The sequence below is a fragment of the Oncorhynchus mykiss genome, chromosome 1 (assembly GCF_013265735.2).
Source record: "Oncorhynchus mykiss isolate Arlee chromosome 1, USDA_OmykA_1.1, whole genome shotgun sequence".
In the NCBI taxonomy this organism is placed as follows: Eukaryota; Metazoa; Chordata; class Actinopteri; order Salmoniformes; family Salmonidae; genus Oncorhynchus; species Oncorhynchus mykiss.
In genome coordinates, this window is record NC_048565.1 from 85,298,111 (window position 1) to 85,312,831 (window position 14,721).

Here is a 14,721-nt window from a genome sequence, read left to right on the forward strand (position 1 = left end):
TGGTCTTTTGAAGCCAGTGCTACTCCTGGAAGTTAAATGATTGTAGAGAAACAGTAAGCTCCATTCATGACAGTTTCAGTTTATTGATCTTTGCCAAGCAAAACAACTTTGCTACCTGTGTCTGCTCTCTGAGTGTCTTTAACAATCATACCTGTAGTCTACCTGCCTCTTTTTCCAACCTAGTCACACTCTTGACAGTGAGTCTATGAGGATACTTCAACATTGTGTAGGTAGCTTGCAAGCTAGCTAGTTACGCAACTGAACAGCAATAACATTTTGACAACTTACTGAGAAGAAATAGCCCAAGTCATGTCTGAGAAGAGATATAACAACATGGTATAGCTAGTTAGCTAACGTTAACTAGTTACCTTGACTGATGGAACGTATGACAGTTCAGGGGAGAGTAACATTTATATCCCAGGGTCTAGGAACATACTAATTAAGGGTTCTGGTTCAGTAGTTAGTTAGCTATGTAACACATGCAGAAAACACTTCGTCTATGTAGGTCCTGTTGATTGAGCAACTTACATAGGCCTACTATTTCCTCAAAAGTTTCACAGGATCATTCTCAGATGTTGAAATATTCTGTGACCATCCCCTACTACTGCAAACAAGGACAGAATGAATCACCACACATCATCTGTCTCGCAAGTGTAGTTAGTTACCTAGCCAGCTTCTACCATCAAAACGCCATAGCAAGATAACTAGTTAACTGGGAATTCTGTCAACTAACTAACTAGCTGGGGTTTCTTCAGAAGAAACAGACAAATAGTTGAGTCAACAACGCACAGTAGTTATATAGATAATGTGTTGGCTACAGTAGTTAACGTTAGTTAAATTAGCTGTCAGTCTCACCACATAACGTTAGCTAGCTACTGTTAGCTAACGTTACATTGCTAGTTTTGCAGTAACTAGCTAGCCGTCCTTACTTAGCTAGCCAGCACGATAGCTAGCTACGAGTTTAAAGTTAACTAGCTAATCTTTCAAGTACTAAAGCAGCAGCCAATGGCTTTATTTTCACACATCGGATCTGACGTTGCCGTTATCTAGTAGCTAGCTAGCTAGCTCGTTGGCGCGTTGATCTACTCAGTACTCACCAGATTCTGTGTCGACAGATCACTTCTCCTGATAGTTAAAATACGAAATACTATAACAAAACAGCATTAAGCCGACTTCAAAACCAAACGGGACAACGACATGGGTAGTCAATCCAGTCCCTTGATCTTGCACACAGCCTCCGCAGCCTGACAAGGCTAGCGACGATCCGCTGGAAAAAAGGAAAACAGTGGAAGCGACCACGCACGTTGTCGAACATAAAAACTGCGCAGTTGCTGCGCAGATCCTGTCAAGTGGTCCTCTGACGTCCTTGCCGGTGACTCTTTTGGTGCTTTCAAGACAACTGAGAACTCAAATAACCGATGTCAAATCATGAACTTGCCCTTCACACCTCTAGCCATAGCCAAACCGATTGGTTGCTAGGGCTCATGGTTGCCAGGGGCCTTATCACACAGTGGGGTCAGCCAATCACATCTTTGGTTCCAGATCCCCAGATCCTGCCTCTCTCTCAGTCTCCTTCAAGCAGACACAGAGAGACCAGCAAGCTCATCTCTGACCTGCACAACAACAGCTGGACTCCCTCATATCTCTTTGGACATGTGGGATGGTGTACTTGCACAAAGTGAGTGTGTAACATGTGTATAATTATTGCTTGTTGTTCTTTATAGTTTTTACTATTGCCTATTGCATTCTGCCTGTGTGTATATCGTTGGTAGCATATCCATTTATACAGTCCTTTATTACAATGATCATTGCTCTCGTGCTATCACACAGTTTGTACAATGTATTCATTACCCCTGTTTTCTGCCCAGTACAGAACTACTACCATTCCACTACCTTTCCATGTACATTTCATCTGTGCGTGTGTGTGTGTGTGTGTGTGTGTGTGTGTGTGTGTGTGTGTGTGTGTGTGTGTGTGTGTGTGTGTGTGTGTGTGTGTGTTAATAAAGTATCCTTGTGTGTAACTCTGAGGTTGCCTTATTCCCCTCTTACCTGGGGAGGTGCTAGCAGGTTAAAGATTAGCCCAAATGGAGAGTCGCTCTCTTTCAGGTACCATAGAGAATGATAGAGGACTCTAGTGCCCAAAAGCTTGTTTTAGCATGGGCAGGGTCAGTGAGGACTTTCAACATTTAAGTCGTTTACTGGGTGGGACTTCCTATGTGTCGAGGAGGGATCACACAATGCCATCCAGGTCAGCAGGAGGGTTCATCCAATGAATTATACCTGTGAGCAAATATGCCATACCTGCAGGTGGCAGTAAGTCCCCAACCTTGCCTTTATAGCTGTTCAAACACACTCCAGGTGGTAGCATGCACACTTTCAGTTTGTTTTTCAACTCATAGAAAATGGACTACTTCAAAACGGAGATGGCCTCAATGGCTCGCTCACAGACTCCATAATGGGACAGATACAAAGAAGAGTCCTCTATCATTCTCTATGAGTGGTAATTGTTACGACTGATGTGACAGATCCAGATTCTTCAGTGATTGAGTTTAGATGGATTGCTTGGTCCATATCCCACCTGGATATGGTTGGAGATGAGGCATGCCAGGGTAAATGTGAAATAATCTTTTATAACTACCATCTATTATAGTGGTTGAGGGGGAACTGGCAGAACAGGGCTTGAACCAGTGACCCTGTAGGGCGGAGACCACCTGTGCCATAAAAGCCCTGGCCTCTTTGCAGACGTGCAGTAGTCTTTATACTACTCTGTTAACTTTCTGTTGACATGTGATCTCTGGCACCTATTGGATACTGTGAAAAGGGAATGATGCAACTCCCAAAGATATCTGTAATGGTATAGTGTAAACCAGGGGTAGGTAACCCTGGTCCTGGAGGGCCGCAGAAACTTCATGTTTTTGATTTAACCGACCTGGAAGACCAAGTGTGTTGAATTTAGGCAATCACTGAGCCGATACATTTTTAACTAAGTTGCTCAGTGTGCTGCCTCTTTGGGATAGAATCCTGCAGTACCTGTGGCACACCAGGTACAGGGTTGTCTACCCCTGATGTAGGCTATGTATTACATATTAATGCAGGTGGCAGGCTATAAGGCTACAAAATAAATATCATATTGCGAGCCAATAGTCTATTTACTTCCTGCTTTAATTTGATCTCTGACTTGTATGAACACGGTAATGCATTTGATAAAGACATGGAGTATGTCCCAGATGGCACCCTATTGTGCATTTATTTTGACCAGAGCCCAATGGGATAACCTATGGATATCCTATGGGATGCTCAATGGGATACCCTTTGGATACCCTATGGGATGCTCTATGGGATAACCTATGGATACCCTATGGATCCTCTATGGATACCATATGGATACTCTATTGACACCCTATGGATACCCTATGGACACCCAATGGGCCACCCTATGGGCCACACTATGGGATACTTTATGGATGCTCTATGGAAACCCTATGGAATACCCTATGGGATACCCTATGGATATTCTATGGAAATCCTATTGGATACCCTATGGATACCCTATGGAAACCCTATGGATACCCTATGGGCCACCCTATGGATACCCTATGGATAACCTATGGGCCACACTATGGGATACCCTATGGATACCCTATGGGATACCCTATGGATACCCTATGGGCCACCCTATGGGGTGCTCTATGGGCCACCCTATGGATACCCTATGGAATACCCTATGGAAACCCTATTGGAAACCCTATTGGATACCCTATGGAAACCCCATGGGATACCCTATGGGATGCTCTATGGGATAACCTATGGATACCCTATGTGATACCCTATGGATACCCTATGGATACTCTATTGATACCCTATGGATACCCAATTGGATACCCTATGGGCCCCCCTATGGATACCCTATTGGCCACCCTATGGATACCCTATGGATGCCCTATAGGATACCCTATGGATAACCTATGGGCCACCCTATGGATAACCTATGGGCCATCCTATGGGATACCCTATGGGCCACCCTATGGATACCCTATGGGCCACACTATGGGATACCCTATGGATGCTCTATGGAAACCCTATGGAATACCCTATGGATACCCTATAAATACCCTATGGATACCCTATGGATACTCTATGGAAACCCTATTGGATACCCTATGGAAACCCTATGGGATACCATATGGGGTGCTCTATGGGATAACCTATGGATACCTATGGATACCTTATGGGATACCCTATGGATACCCTATGGATACCTTATGGGATACCCTAGGGATACCTTATGGGCCACCCTATGGGCCACCCTATGGGCCACACTATGGGATACCCTATGGATGCCCTATGGAATATCCTATGGATACCCTATGGGATGCTCTATGGGATAACCTATGGATACCCTATGCGATACCCTATGGATACCCTATGGGATGCTCTATGGGATAACCTATGGATACCCTATGCGATACTCTATGGATACCCTATGGATACTCTATTGATACCCTATGGGATACCCTATGGATACCCAATGGGATACCCTATGGGCCCCCCTATGGGATACCCTATGGATACCCTATAGGATACCCTATGGATACCCTATTGGCCACCCTATGGATACCCTATGGATACCCTATTGGCCACCCTATGGATAACTTATGGGCCATCCTATGGGATACCCTATGGGCCAACCTATGGATACCCTATGGATACCCTATGGGCCACCCTGTGGGCCACCCTATGGGCCACACTATGGGATACCCTATGGATACTCTATCGATACCCTATGGAAACCTTATGGGATACCCTATGGAACCTATGGAATACCCTATGGATACCCTATGGATACCCTATGGAAACCCTATGGAAACCCTATGGATACCCTATGGGATACCCTATGGGCCACCCTATGGGCCAAAAGTAGTGCACTATAAAGAGAATAGGGTGCCATATGGGACACAACCATGGGCTATAGAAACATATAACATTGTTAACCCTTATTAGCTCTTCCTGACCTTCAAAACTGAGTGCTTGTTGAAGAGTCTTTCTTCACATTACCTTCACCAAACAACGGTTTTGTTGGTGTCCTAAGTGTGAATCTATGGTGTGAACTGTGTGGAAATGTTTCAGTCAGGCTTGTATGGGAACAGATCACAGAGAATGAAGAGGACAGAAATATTGGGAACACTGACTGTTCAAATAGGTCACCAGATAGGGGTGAGGGTGGTGTGGGTGGGGCTTGTCCGTCATACCATAACACCAAACGTGGATTCGGTTGATCCATTTTTCTCCTTCAATACATGCTCAGTATTAGTTGCATTTTTGGGGGGCCTACTACATGACATCTACCATCTGACCGACGATTAGTCATCATGATAATCAATGGTTTTAATCAATCTCATGTGACAGGAAGATGGTAATGAAATAACTAAACATGAAGACACACAGGTTCTTTCTTATCAGGGATGGAGCACGGGACACTTGCGTTATAATCCCTCTGAGATAAACATGTACATCATATTTGGCATGGCCCCTCAGGAACTTCTATAGATGCACCGTTGACAGCATCTTGTCTGCATCCCCACCTGGTATGGCAACTGCACTTCCATGAACTGCAAGGCTCTATAGAGGGTGGTGTGGACTGTCCAATACATCACTGGGGGTGAGCTTGCTGCCCTCCAGGACATTTACACACAGTCAACGCTGTTGTTCTATTTACACACTATTTATTCACCTGTGTGACCAAGACACTATCCACTTTATAATGATAAAAACAGTCATAATTGACATAGTACATTCATCATTTTGACTGTATATCTGATCGTGTACATAACTGTTTGATTACTATGCATAATACCTTCTTACTACTTCTTGACGTTTGATTATTATGGAGATTGATATTGTACTGCACTGTGGAAGGAGCACCTTTATACCCGCTGTAAACTGTGTATATGACGAATACAATTTGATTTGAAATGGGAAACTAACCCTAGTACAGTGTTTAACCACCGGACCCACTCCCCACCCCCGGAGAACAGTTTCAGTCACGCCTCAAAGAAAACCTCCTCAGTTTGCTAGTCCTACCAGAGGTGTTATTTTGTAGGTTCGTCTTGTTCCTCACACAGCTGGGACCCCTGGACAGACTTGACCATCCACAGAAAACCTGCTAAAGGCCTACTGAATGGGTGGATTAAAAAGGTATACATTAATTTATTGATTGATGTATGGAGGTATTGCTTTGCATTATCATGCTGCTATTATACAGTCATTCATGTATTAATGTTCACAGACTAAGCTATACATTTTAAACTGAACTGCAAATCTGTAGATCTTGGGTCTCCGACCTTGTTCCTGGAGAGCTCCCCTACTGTAGGCTTTTGCACCATCTCCTGTTGTAACTAACCTGATTCATTTTATCAACCAGCTAATGATTCAAATCAGGTGCACTAGATTAGGGTTGGAAGTTAAAATGTGCAGGACGGTAGCTCTCCAGGAAGAGGGTTGCAGAGCCCTGCTGTTGATGATATAGGATTCTATATATAGGATTCTGTTTTTGGTACAAAGAGGGCTTATTCATCTGCTAACATCTGTATTCCTAACATTTGTGTTCCTAACCTAACATCTGTGTTCCTAACCTAACATCTGTGTTCCTAACATCTGTGTTCCTAACCTAACATCTGTGTTCCTAACCTAACATCTGTGTTCCTAACTTAACATCCGTGTTCCTAACCTAACATCTGTGTTCCTAACATCTGTGTTCCTAACCTAACATCTGTGTTCCTAACCTAACATCTGTGTTCCTAACATTTGTGTTCCTAACCTAACATCTGTGTTCCTAACCTAACATCTGTGTTCCTAACATCTGTGTTCCTAACCTAACATCTGTGTTCCTAACATCTGTATTCCTAACATCTGTGTTCCTAACCTAACATCTGTATTCCTAACATCTGTGTTCCTAACATCTGTGTTCCTAACATCTGTGTTCCTAATATCTGTGTTCCTAATATCTGTGTTCCTAACATCAGTGTTCCTAACAGCTGGGTTCCTAAAATCAGTGTTCCTAACATCTGTGTTCCAACATCTGTGTTCCTAATATCTGTGTTCCTAATATCTGTGTTCCTAACATCAGTGTTCCTAACAGCTGGGTTCCTAAAATCAGTGTTCCTAACATCTGTGTTCCTAACCTAACATCTGTATTCCTAACATCAGTGTTCCTAACATCTGTGTTCCTAACATCTGTGTTCCTAATATCTGTGTTCCTAATATCTGTGTTCCTAACATCAGTGTTCCTAACAGCTGGGTTCCTAAAATCAGTGTTCCTAACCTAACATCTGTATTCCTAACATCAGTGTTCCTAACATCTGTGTTCCTAACATCTGTGTTCCTAACATCTGTGTTCCTAACATCTGTATTCCTAACATCTGTATTCCTAACATCTGTGTTCCTAATATCTGTGTTTTTAATATCTGTGTTCCTAACATCAGTGTTCCTAACAGCTGGGTTCCTAAAATCAGTGTTCCTAACATCTGTGTTCCAACATCTGTGTTCCTAATATCAGCGTTCCTAACATCTGTGTTCCTAACCTAACATCTGTGTTCCTAACCTAACATCTGTGTTCCTAACATCTGTGTTCCTAACCTAACATCTGTGTTCCTAACTTAACATCTGTGTTCCTAACCTAACATCTGTGTTCCTAACCTAACATCTGTGTTCCTAACCTAACATCTGTGTTCCTAACCTAACATCTGTGTTCCTAACTTAACATCCGTGTTCCTAATCTAACATCTGTGTTCCTAACATCTGTGTTCCTAACCTAACATCTGATTTCCTAACATCTGTGTTCCTAACCTAATATCTGTGTTCCTAACATCTGTGTTCCTAACCTAACATCTGTGTTCCTAATATATGTGTTCCTAATATCTGTGTTCCTAGCATCTGTGTTCCTAACATCAGTGTTCCTAACAGCTGGGTTCCTAAAATCAGTGTTCCTAACATCTGTGTTCCAACATCTGTGTTCCTAATATCAGCGTTCCTAACATCTGTGTTCCTAACATCTGTGTTCCTAACATCTGGATTCCTAACATCTGCATTCCAACATCTGTGTTCCTAACATCTGGGTTCCTAACATCAGCGTTCCTAACATCTGCGTTCCTAATATCTATGTTCCTAACATCTGCGTTCCTAACATCTGTGTTCCTAACATCTGTGTTCCTAACATCTGGATTCCTAACATCTGCATTCCAACATCTGTATTCCTAACATCTGGGTTCCTAACATCTGCGTTCCTAACATCTGCATTCCAACATCTGTATTCCTAACATCAGCGTTCCTAACATCTGGGTTCCTAAAATCTGTATTCCTAACATCTGTGTTCCTAACATCTGGATTCCTAACATCTGCATTCCAACATCTGTATTCCTAACATCTGGGTTCCTAACATCTGCGTTCCTAACATCTGCATTCCAACATCTGTATTCCTAACATCAGCGTTCCTAACATCAGCGTTCCTAACATCTGTATTCCTAACATCTGTGTTCCTAACATCTGTATTCCTAACATCTGTATTCCTAACATCTGTGTTCCTAACATCTGTGTTCCTAATATCTGTGTTCCTAATATCTGTGTTCCTAACATCAGTGTTCCTAACAGCTGGGTTCCTAAAATCAGTGTTCCTAACATCTGTGTTCCAACATCTGTGTTCCTAATATCAGCGTTCCTAACATCTGTGTTCCTAACCTAACATCTGTGTTCCTAACCTAACATCTGTGTTCCTAACATCTGTGTTCCTAACCTAACATCTGTGTTCCTAACTTAACATCTGTGTTCCTAACCTAACATCTGTGTTCCTAACCTAACATCTGTGTTCCTAACCTAACATCTGTGTTCCTAACCTAACATCTGTGTTCCTAACTTAACATCCGTGTTCCTAATCTAACATCTGTGTTCCTAAAATCTGTGTTCCTAACCTAACATCTGATTTCCTAACATCTGTGTTCCTAACCTAATATCTGTGTTCCTAACATCTGTGTTCCTAACCTAACATCTGTGTTCCTAATATATGTGTTCCTAACATCAGTGTTCCTAACAGCTGGGTTCCTAAAATCAGTGTTCCTAACATCTGTGTTCCAACATCTGTGTTCCTAATATCAGCGTTCCTAACATCTGTGTTCCTAACATCTGTGTTCCTAACATCTGGATTCCTAACATCTGCATTCCAACATCTGTGTTCCTAACATCTGGGTTCCTAACATCAGCGTTCCTAACATCTGCGTTCCTAATATCTATGTTCCTAACATCTGCGTTCCTAACATCTGTGTTCCTAACATCTGTGTTCCTAACATCTGGATTCCTAACATCTGCATTCCAACATCTGTATTCCTAACATCTGGGTTCCTAACATCTGCGTTCCTAACATCTGCATTCCAACATCTGTATTCCTAACATCAGCGTTCCTAACATCTGGGTTCCTAAAATCTCTATTCCTAACATCTGTGTTCCTAACATCTGGATTCCTAACATCTGCATTCCAACATCTGTATTCCTAACATCTGGGTTCCTAACATCTGCGTTCCTAACATCTGCATTCCAACATCTGTATTCCTAACATCAGCGTTCCTAACATCTGTATTCCTAACATCTGTGTTCCTAACATCTGTATTCCTAACATCTGTATTCCTAACATCTGTGTTCCTAACATCTGTGTTCCTAATATCTGTGTTCCTAATATCTGTGTTCCTAACATCAGTGTTCCTAACAGCTGGGTTCCTAAAATCAGTGTTCCTAACATCTGTGTTCCAACATCTGTGTTCCTAATATCAGCGTTCCTAACATCTGTGTTCCTAACCTAACATCTGTGTTCCTAACCTAACATCTGTGTTCCTAACATCTGTGTTCCTAACCTAACATCTGTGTTCCTAACTTAACATCTGTGTTCCTAACCTAACATCTGTGTTCCTAACCTAACATCTGTGTTCCTAACCTAACATCTGTGTTCCTAACCTAACATCTGTGTTCCTAACTTAACATCCGTGTTCCTAATCTAACATCTGTGTTCCTAACATCTGTGTTCCTAACCTAACATCTGATTTCCTAACATCTGTGTTCCTAACCTAATATCTGTGTTCCTAACATCTGTGTTCCTAACCTAACATCTGTGTTCCTAATATATGTGTTCCTAATATCTGTGTTCCTAGCATCTGTGTTCCTAACATCAGTGTTCCTAACAGCTGGGTTCCTAAAATCAGTGTTCCTAACATCTGTGTTCCAACATCTGTGTTCCTAATATCAGCGTTCCTAACATCTGTGTTCCTAACATCTGTGTTCCTAACATCTGGATTCCTAACATCTGCATTCCAACATCTGTGTTCCTAACATCTGGGTTCCTAACATCAGCGTTCCTAACATCTGCGTTCCTAATATCTATGTTCCTAACATCTGCGTTCCTAACATCTGTGTTCCTAACATCTGTGTTCCTAACATCTGGATTCCTAACATCTGCATTCCAACATCTGTATTCCTAACATCTGGGTTCCTAACATCTGCGTTCCTAACATCTGCATTCCAACATCTGTATTCCTAACATCAGCGTTCCTAACATCTGGGTTCCTAAAATCTGTATTCCTAACATCTGTGTTCCTAACATCTGGATTCCTAACATCTGCATTCCAACATCTGTATTCCTAACATCTGGGTTCCTAACATCTGCGTTCCTAACATCTGCATTCCAACATCTGTATTCCTAACATCAGCGTTCCTAACATCAGTGTTCCTAACATCTGTGTTCCTAACCTAACATCTGATTTCCTAACATCTGTGTTCCTAACCTAATATCTGTGTTCCTAACATCTGTGTTCCTAACCTAACATCTGTGTTCCTAATATATGTGTTCCTAATATCTGTGTTCCTAGCATCTGTGTTCCTAACATCAGTGTTCCTAACAGCTGGGTTCCTAAAATCAGTGTTCCTAACATCTGTGTTCCAACATCTGTGTTCCTAATATCAGCGTTCCTAACATCTGTGTTCCTAACATCTGTGTTCCTAACATCTGGATTCCTAACATCTGCATTCCAACATCTGTGTTCCTAACATCTGGGTTCCTAACATTAGCGTTCCTAACATCTGCGTTCCTAATATCTATGTTCCTAACATCTGCGTTCCTAACATCTGTGTTCCTACCATCTGTGTTCCTAACATCTGGATTCCTAACATCTGCATTCCAACATCTGTATTCCTAACATCTGGGTTCCTAACATCTGTGTTCCTAACATCTGCGTTCCTAACATCTGTGTTCCTAACATCAGCGTTCCTAACATCTGGGTTCCTAAAATCTGGTTTCCTAACATTTGTGTCCCTAACATCTGTGTTCCTAACTTCTGCGTTCCTAACATCTGTATTCCTAACATCTGGGTTCCTAATATATGCATTCCTAACATCTGGGTTCCTAATATCTGCGTTCCTAACATCTGGGTTCCTAAAATCTGTGTTCCTAACATCTGTGTTCCTAACATCTGTGTTCCTAACATCTGCGTTCCTAACATCTGTGTTCCTAACATCTGTGTTCCTAACATCAGCGTTCCTAACATCTGTGTTCCTAACATCTGCGTTCCTAACATCTGCGTTCCTAACATCTGAGTTCCTAACATCAGCGTTCCTAATATCTATGTTCCTAAAATCTGCGTTCCTAACATCTGGGTTCCTAAAATCTGGATTCCTAACATTTGTGTCCCTAACATCTGGGTTCATAAAATCTGGGTTCCTAACATCAGCGTTCCTAACATCTGTGTTCCTAACATCTGCGTTCCTAACATCTGAGTTCCTAACATCAGCGTTCCTAATATCTATGTTCCTAAAATCTGCGTTCCTAACATCTGTGTTCCTAACATCTGCGTTCCTAACATCTGAGTTCCTAACATCAGCGTTCCTAATATCTATGTTCCTAAAATCTGCATTCCTAACATCTGGGTTCCTAAAATCTGGGTTCCTAACATTTGTGTCCCTAACATCTGCGTTCCTAACATCTGGGTTCCTAACATCTGTGATGACATGACATTTGTATTTTAGGGAGGTCCTCCTCTACTTGTTATGCCATGTGATCCCACAATGCCTCAGCACAGGCCTTCAATCGCAGAGTAAGTATTGTTTAATACTCTGTAGAAGACATACAAACAGTAGGGTAGTACATGTAATTATCTTCTTAAACTCTGGCAAAAGCTTAATGTATAAGCGATGTGAATAGTTCTTATAGAAATGTATGGCTTACACTGCTGCCTTAGGAGATGTTACTAAAGATGTGAGGTCAGGAATGAGGGATGCTGACGATGATGATAATGATGATGATCATGATGGTAATCTAATTTCAACATTTCATTATGGTAAGAAACTGATTGATACAATGGTGCAGCTAGGTATGACTGCATCAGTGAGCCAAGATGTCAAGTCTCGAGCCAGGGTGTTAGGCTTAAGAGGAAACAACCGACACTCATAGATAATATTTATTCAGTGCTCACAGCAGGGCTACGTACAGCAGTGCAGCAGCTTTCCAAACACTGGGTGATTGGATGTCTGTCTGTCCACGTACTGTAATCACTGCAGTGGCAGCTTCTTTCAGTGTGAAGGTCAGGCTACAAGGCAATCAGCACTGGTGCAGGCTAGGAAGAAGGTGGCACTTGGATGTGCACACTCACACACACGCACGCACGCACACACACACGCACGCACGCACGCACGCACGCACGCACGCACGCACGCACGCACGCACGCACACACACACACACACACACACACACACACACACACACACACACACACACACACACACACACACACACACACACATCCTACTTCAGCCTTGACAAGTCAGTCTGTCTCTTCCTCTTTGCAGGGGTGTATTTTTCCTCTGGAGCTGACATTCAAACTGAGCAGGGCCTGTGTCCTCCGATTAAGGTCGGAGAGGATGGTTTCCCAGGTGAGAGTTCAAATTACTGGGAACAAAACAACCGTTCAAAAACGAATTAAAAATATCCACGTCAACAAGTATCCCTGATGTACTGTAACCTACCAACAGGTTTTTATATCATGTCCCAGTTTCACATTGCTGAGCTGGCCAGAAGAGGAACTGTTCAAAAGGGGCCTGGATCAACCTCTCAGCATGTTGCCTACAAAATAGGGCCAGCATTCAACTTCAGAATTAACACAAGGTAAATAGCACTGATCCAGTGGGAGGCTAGCGCTGTAGATGTAATGGATTATTATTTTAGGATGATTATTCTTTATTTATTCAGGGAAAACCCATTGAGACCATGGTCTGGATCCCAAGGGTGCCCTGATCACAGCAATACAACAACCAATACAATGTCAAACAAAACAACAATCAATCCCGAGCGGACCCAGAACATCTAATTGTAAACAAGCTTTGTAAACAAACAGGGAGTAATGAATTGATCTACGGGACTTCAATGAGAACCAGCCAACCTTTTGATACAGGATGCAGTTGTGAGTATTAAAACTGTCACCTGTGATAAAGTGAAGGGCTCTATGGTAGACAGCATCCTAAGGGTTAAAAGTAGTTAGTGGCTGTTTGTTGTATTCTGGGTATTGTGTCACCATAGTTAAGAACTGTCAGGAAAGTTGACTGTACAATCTCTTTCCTGCTGTTTAGGGAGAGGGAAGATCTATTTTTTTTTAAATAAGCCCACTTTATATCTTAGCTTTTTAACAAGTTTATTTTAATTTAACTAGGCAAGTCAGTTAAGAACAAATTCTCATTTTAAATGACAGCCTAGGTACAGTGGGTTAACTGCCTTGTTCAGGGGCAGAACAACAGATTTTTACCTTGTCAGATCGGGGATTCAAACTTGCAACCTTTCAGTTACTAGTCCAATGCTCTAACCACTAGGCTACCTGCCACAGTATGTTTTTTAAACGATAAATCCTTGTCAATCCAAAAGCCCAGATATTCATAGGCAGGAACCTGATCAATGGGAGAACCATTCAATTAATAAATATGTAGTCCATTGGAGAAAAAAAGTGTGAGAATTAGAGAAAAACATATATTTAGTGTTGCCCACATTAAGTCCACCTTTAAAAAAACCAGGGCATTCTGTAAGGCAACAAAGTCAGATTGCAGCTCTAACAACACCTGGTCAACAGTTGGGGCAATGGCATACATAACAGGATCATCTGCATACAGATGAATATTACAAGTTGGAACAAATAGACCAATATTATATATAGAAATAGTGAAGAGAACAGATCTCAGTACCGACCCCTGTGGTACACCTTTCCTAATATCCAGGAACCTAGACTTTGACACTATCACAAATCACACACTGTACCCTGTCTGTCAGATCATTCTCAAACCACTTGCAAGAAGCCTGATTCAGGCCTATGTCAGTCAACCTTTGAATGAGAGTGTGATGGTCAACAGTGTCAAAGTCCTTGGAAAGCTCTATAAATAAGGCAGCACAATGATTTTTATGATCCAAGCAACTTAACGCTTTATCTAAAAGGAGCGTAGCGGCTGAAACGGTGCTACTGTATGACCAGCTCTGAAACTCAATTCACATTAAGAGTAGAACGAGAAGTTCTTATCTGACAGTTGGTCAGGGATTCTAAAAGTTTGGAAAAGCAAGATCATTTGGAGATTGGACGGTAGTTATCTAAGGCAGAAGGATCTCCTCCTTTTGGTAGGGGGAGGACATGTTCCACTTTCCAGATCTTAGGGAT

At 42.1% G+C, this 14,721-nt stretch overlaps 2 protein-coding genes across 4 annotated transcripts in view; one reads left to right on the plus strand and one right to left on the minus strand.

Moving 5' to 3' along the window:
* The window catches only part of LOC110510598 (protein FAM135A), a 52,304-nt gene extending 50,773 nt beyond the window's left edge, over positions 1 to 1,531 (minus strand). For 2 of the 3 annotated variants that reach the window (XM_036987640.1, XM_036987635.1), the window contains exon 1: positions 1,098 to 1,530. The gene's annotated coding sequence lies outside the window, so the exon portion shown is untranslated. Of the gene's footprint in view, positions 1 to 1,097 lie in introns of all 3 variants that reach the window. The other variant, XM_036987644.1, reaches the window with a different exon arrangement.
* Positions 1,532 to 6,163: 4,632 nt separating this feature from the next.
* LOC110513561 (collagen alpha-1(IX) chain-like) overlaps positions 6,164 to 14,721 on the plus strand; it is a 47,151-nt gene continuing 38,593 nt past the window's right edge. Inside the window, exons 1-4 of the mRNA XM_036989982.1 lie at positions 6,164 to 6,195; positions 12,058 to 12,125; positions 12,878 to 12,961; positions 13,061 to 13,193. Coding sequence (XP_036845877.1) covers positions 6,179 to 6,195; positions 12,058 to 12,125; positions 12,878 to 12,961; positions 13,061 to 13,193 — 302 coding nt within the window. The 5' untranslated portion in view covers positions 6,164 to 6,178. The remainder of the gene's footprint in view (positions 6,196 to 12,057; positions 12,126 to 12,877; positions 12,962 to 13,060; positions 13,194 to 14,721) is intronic.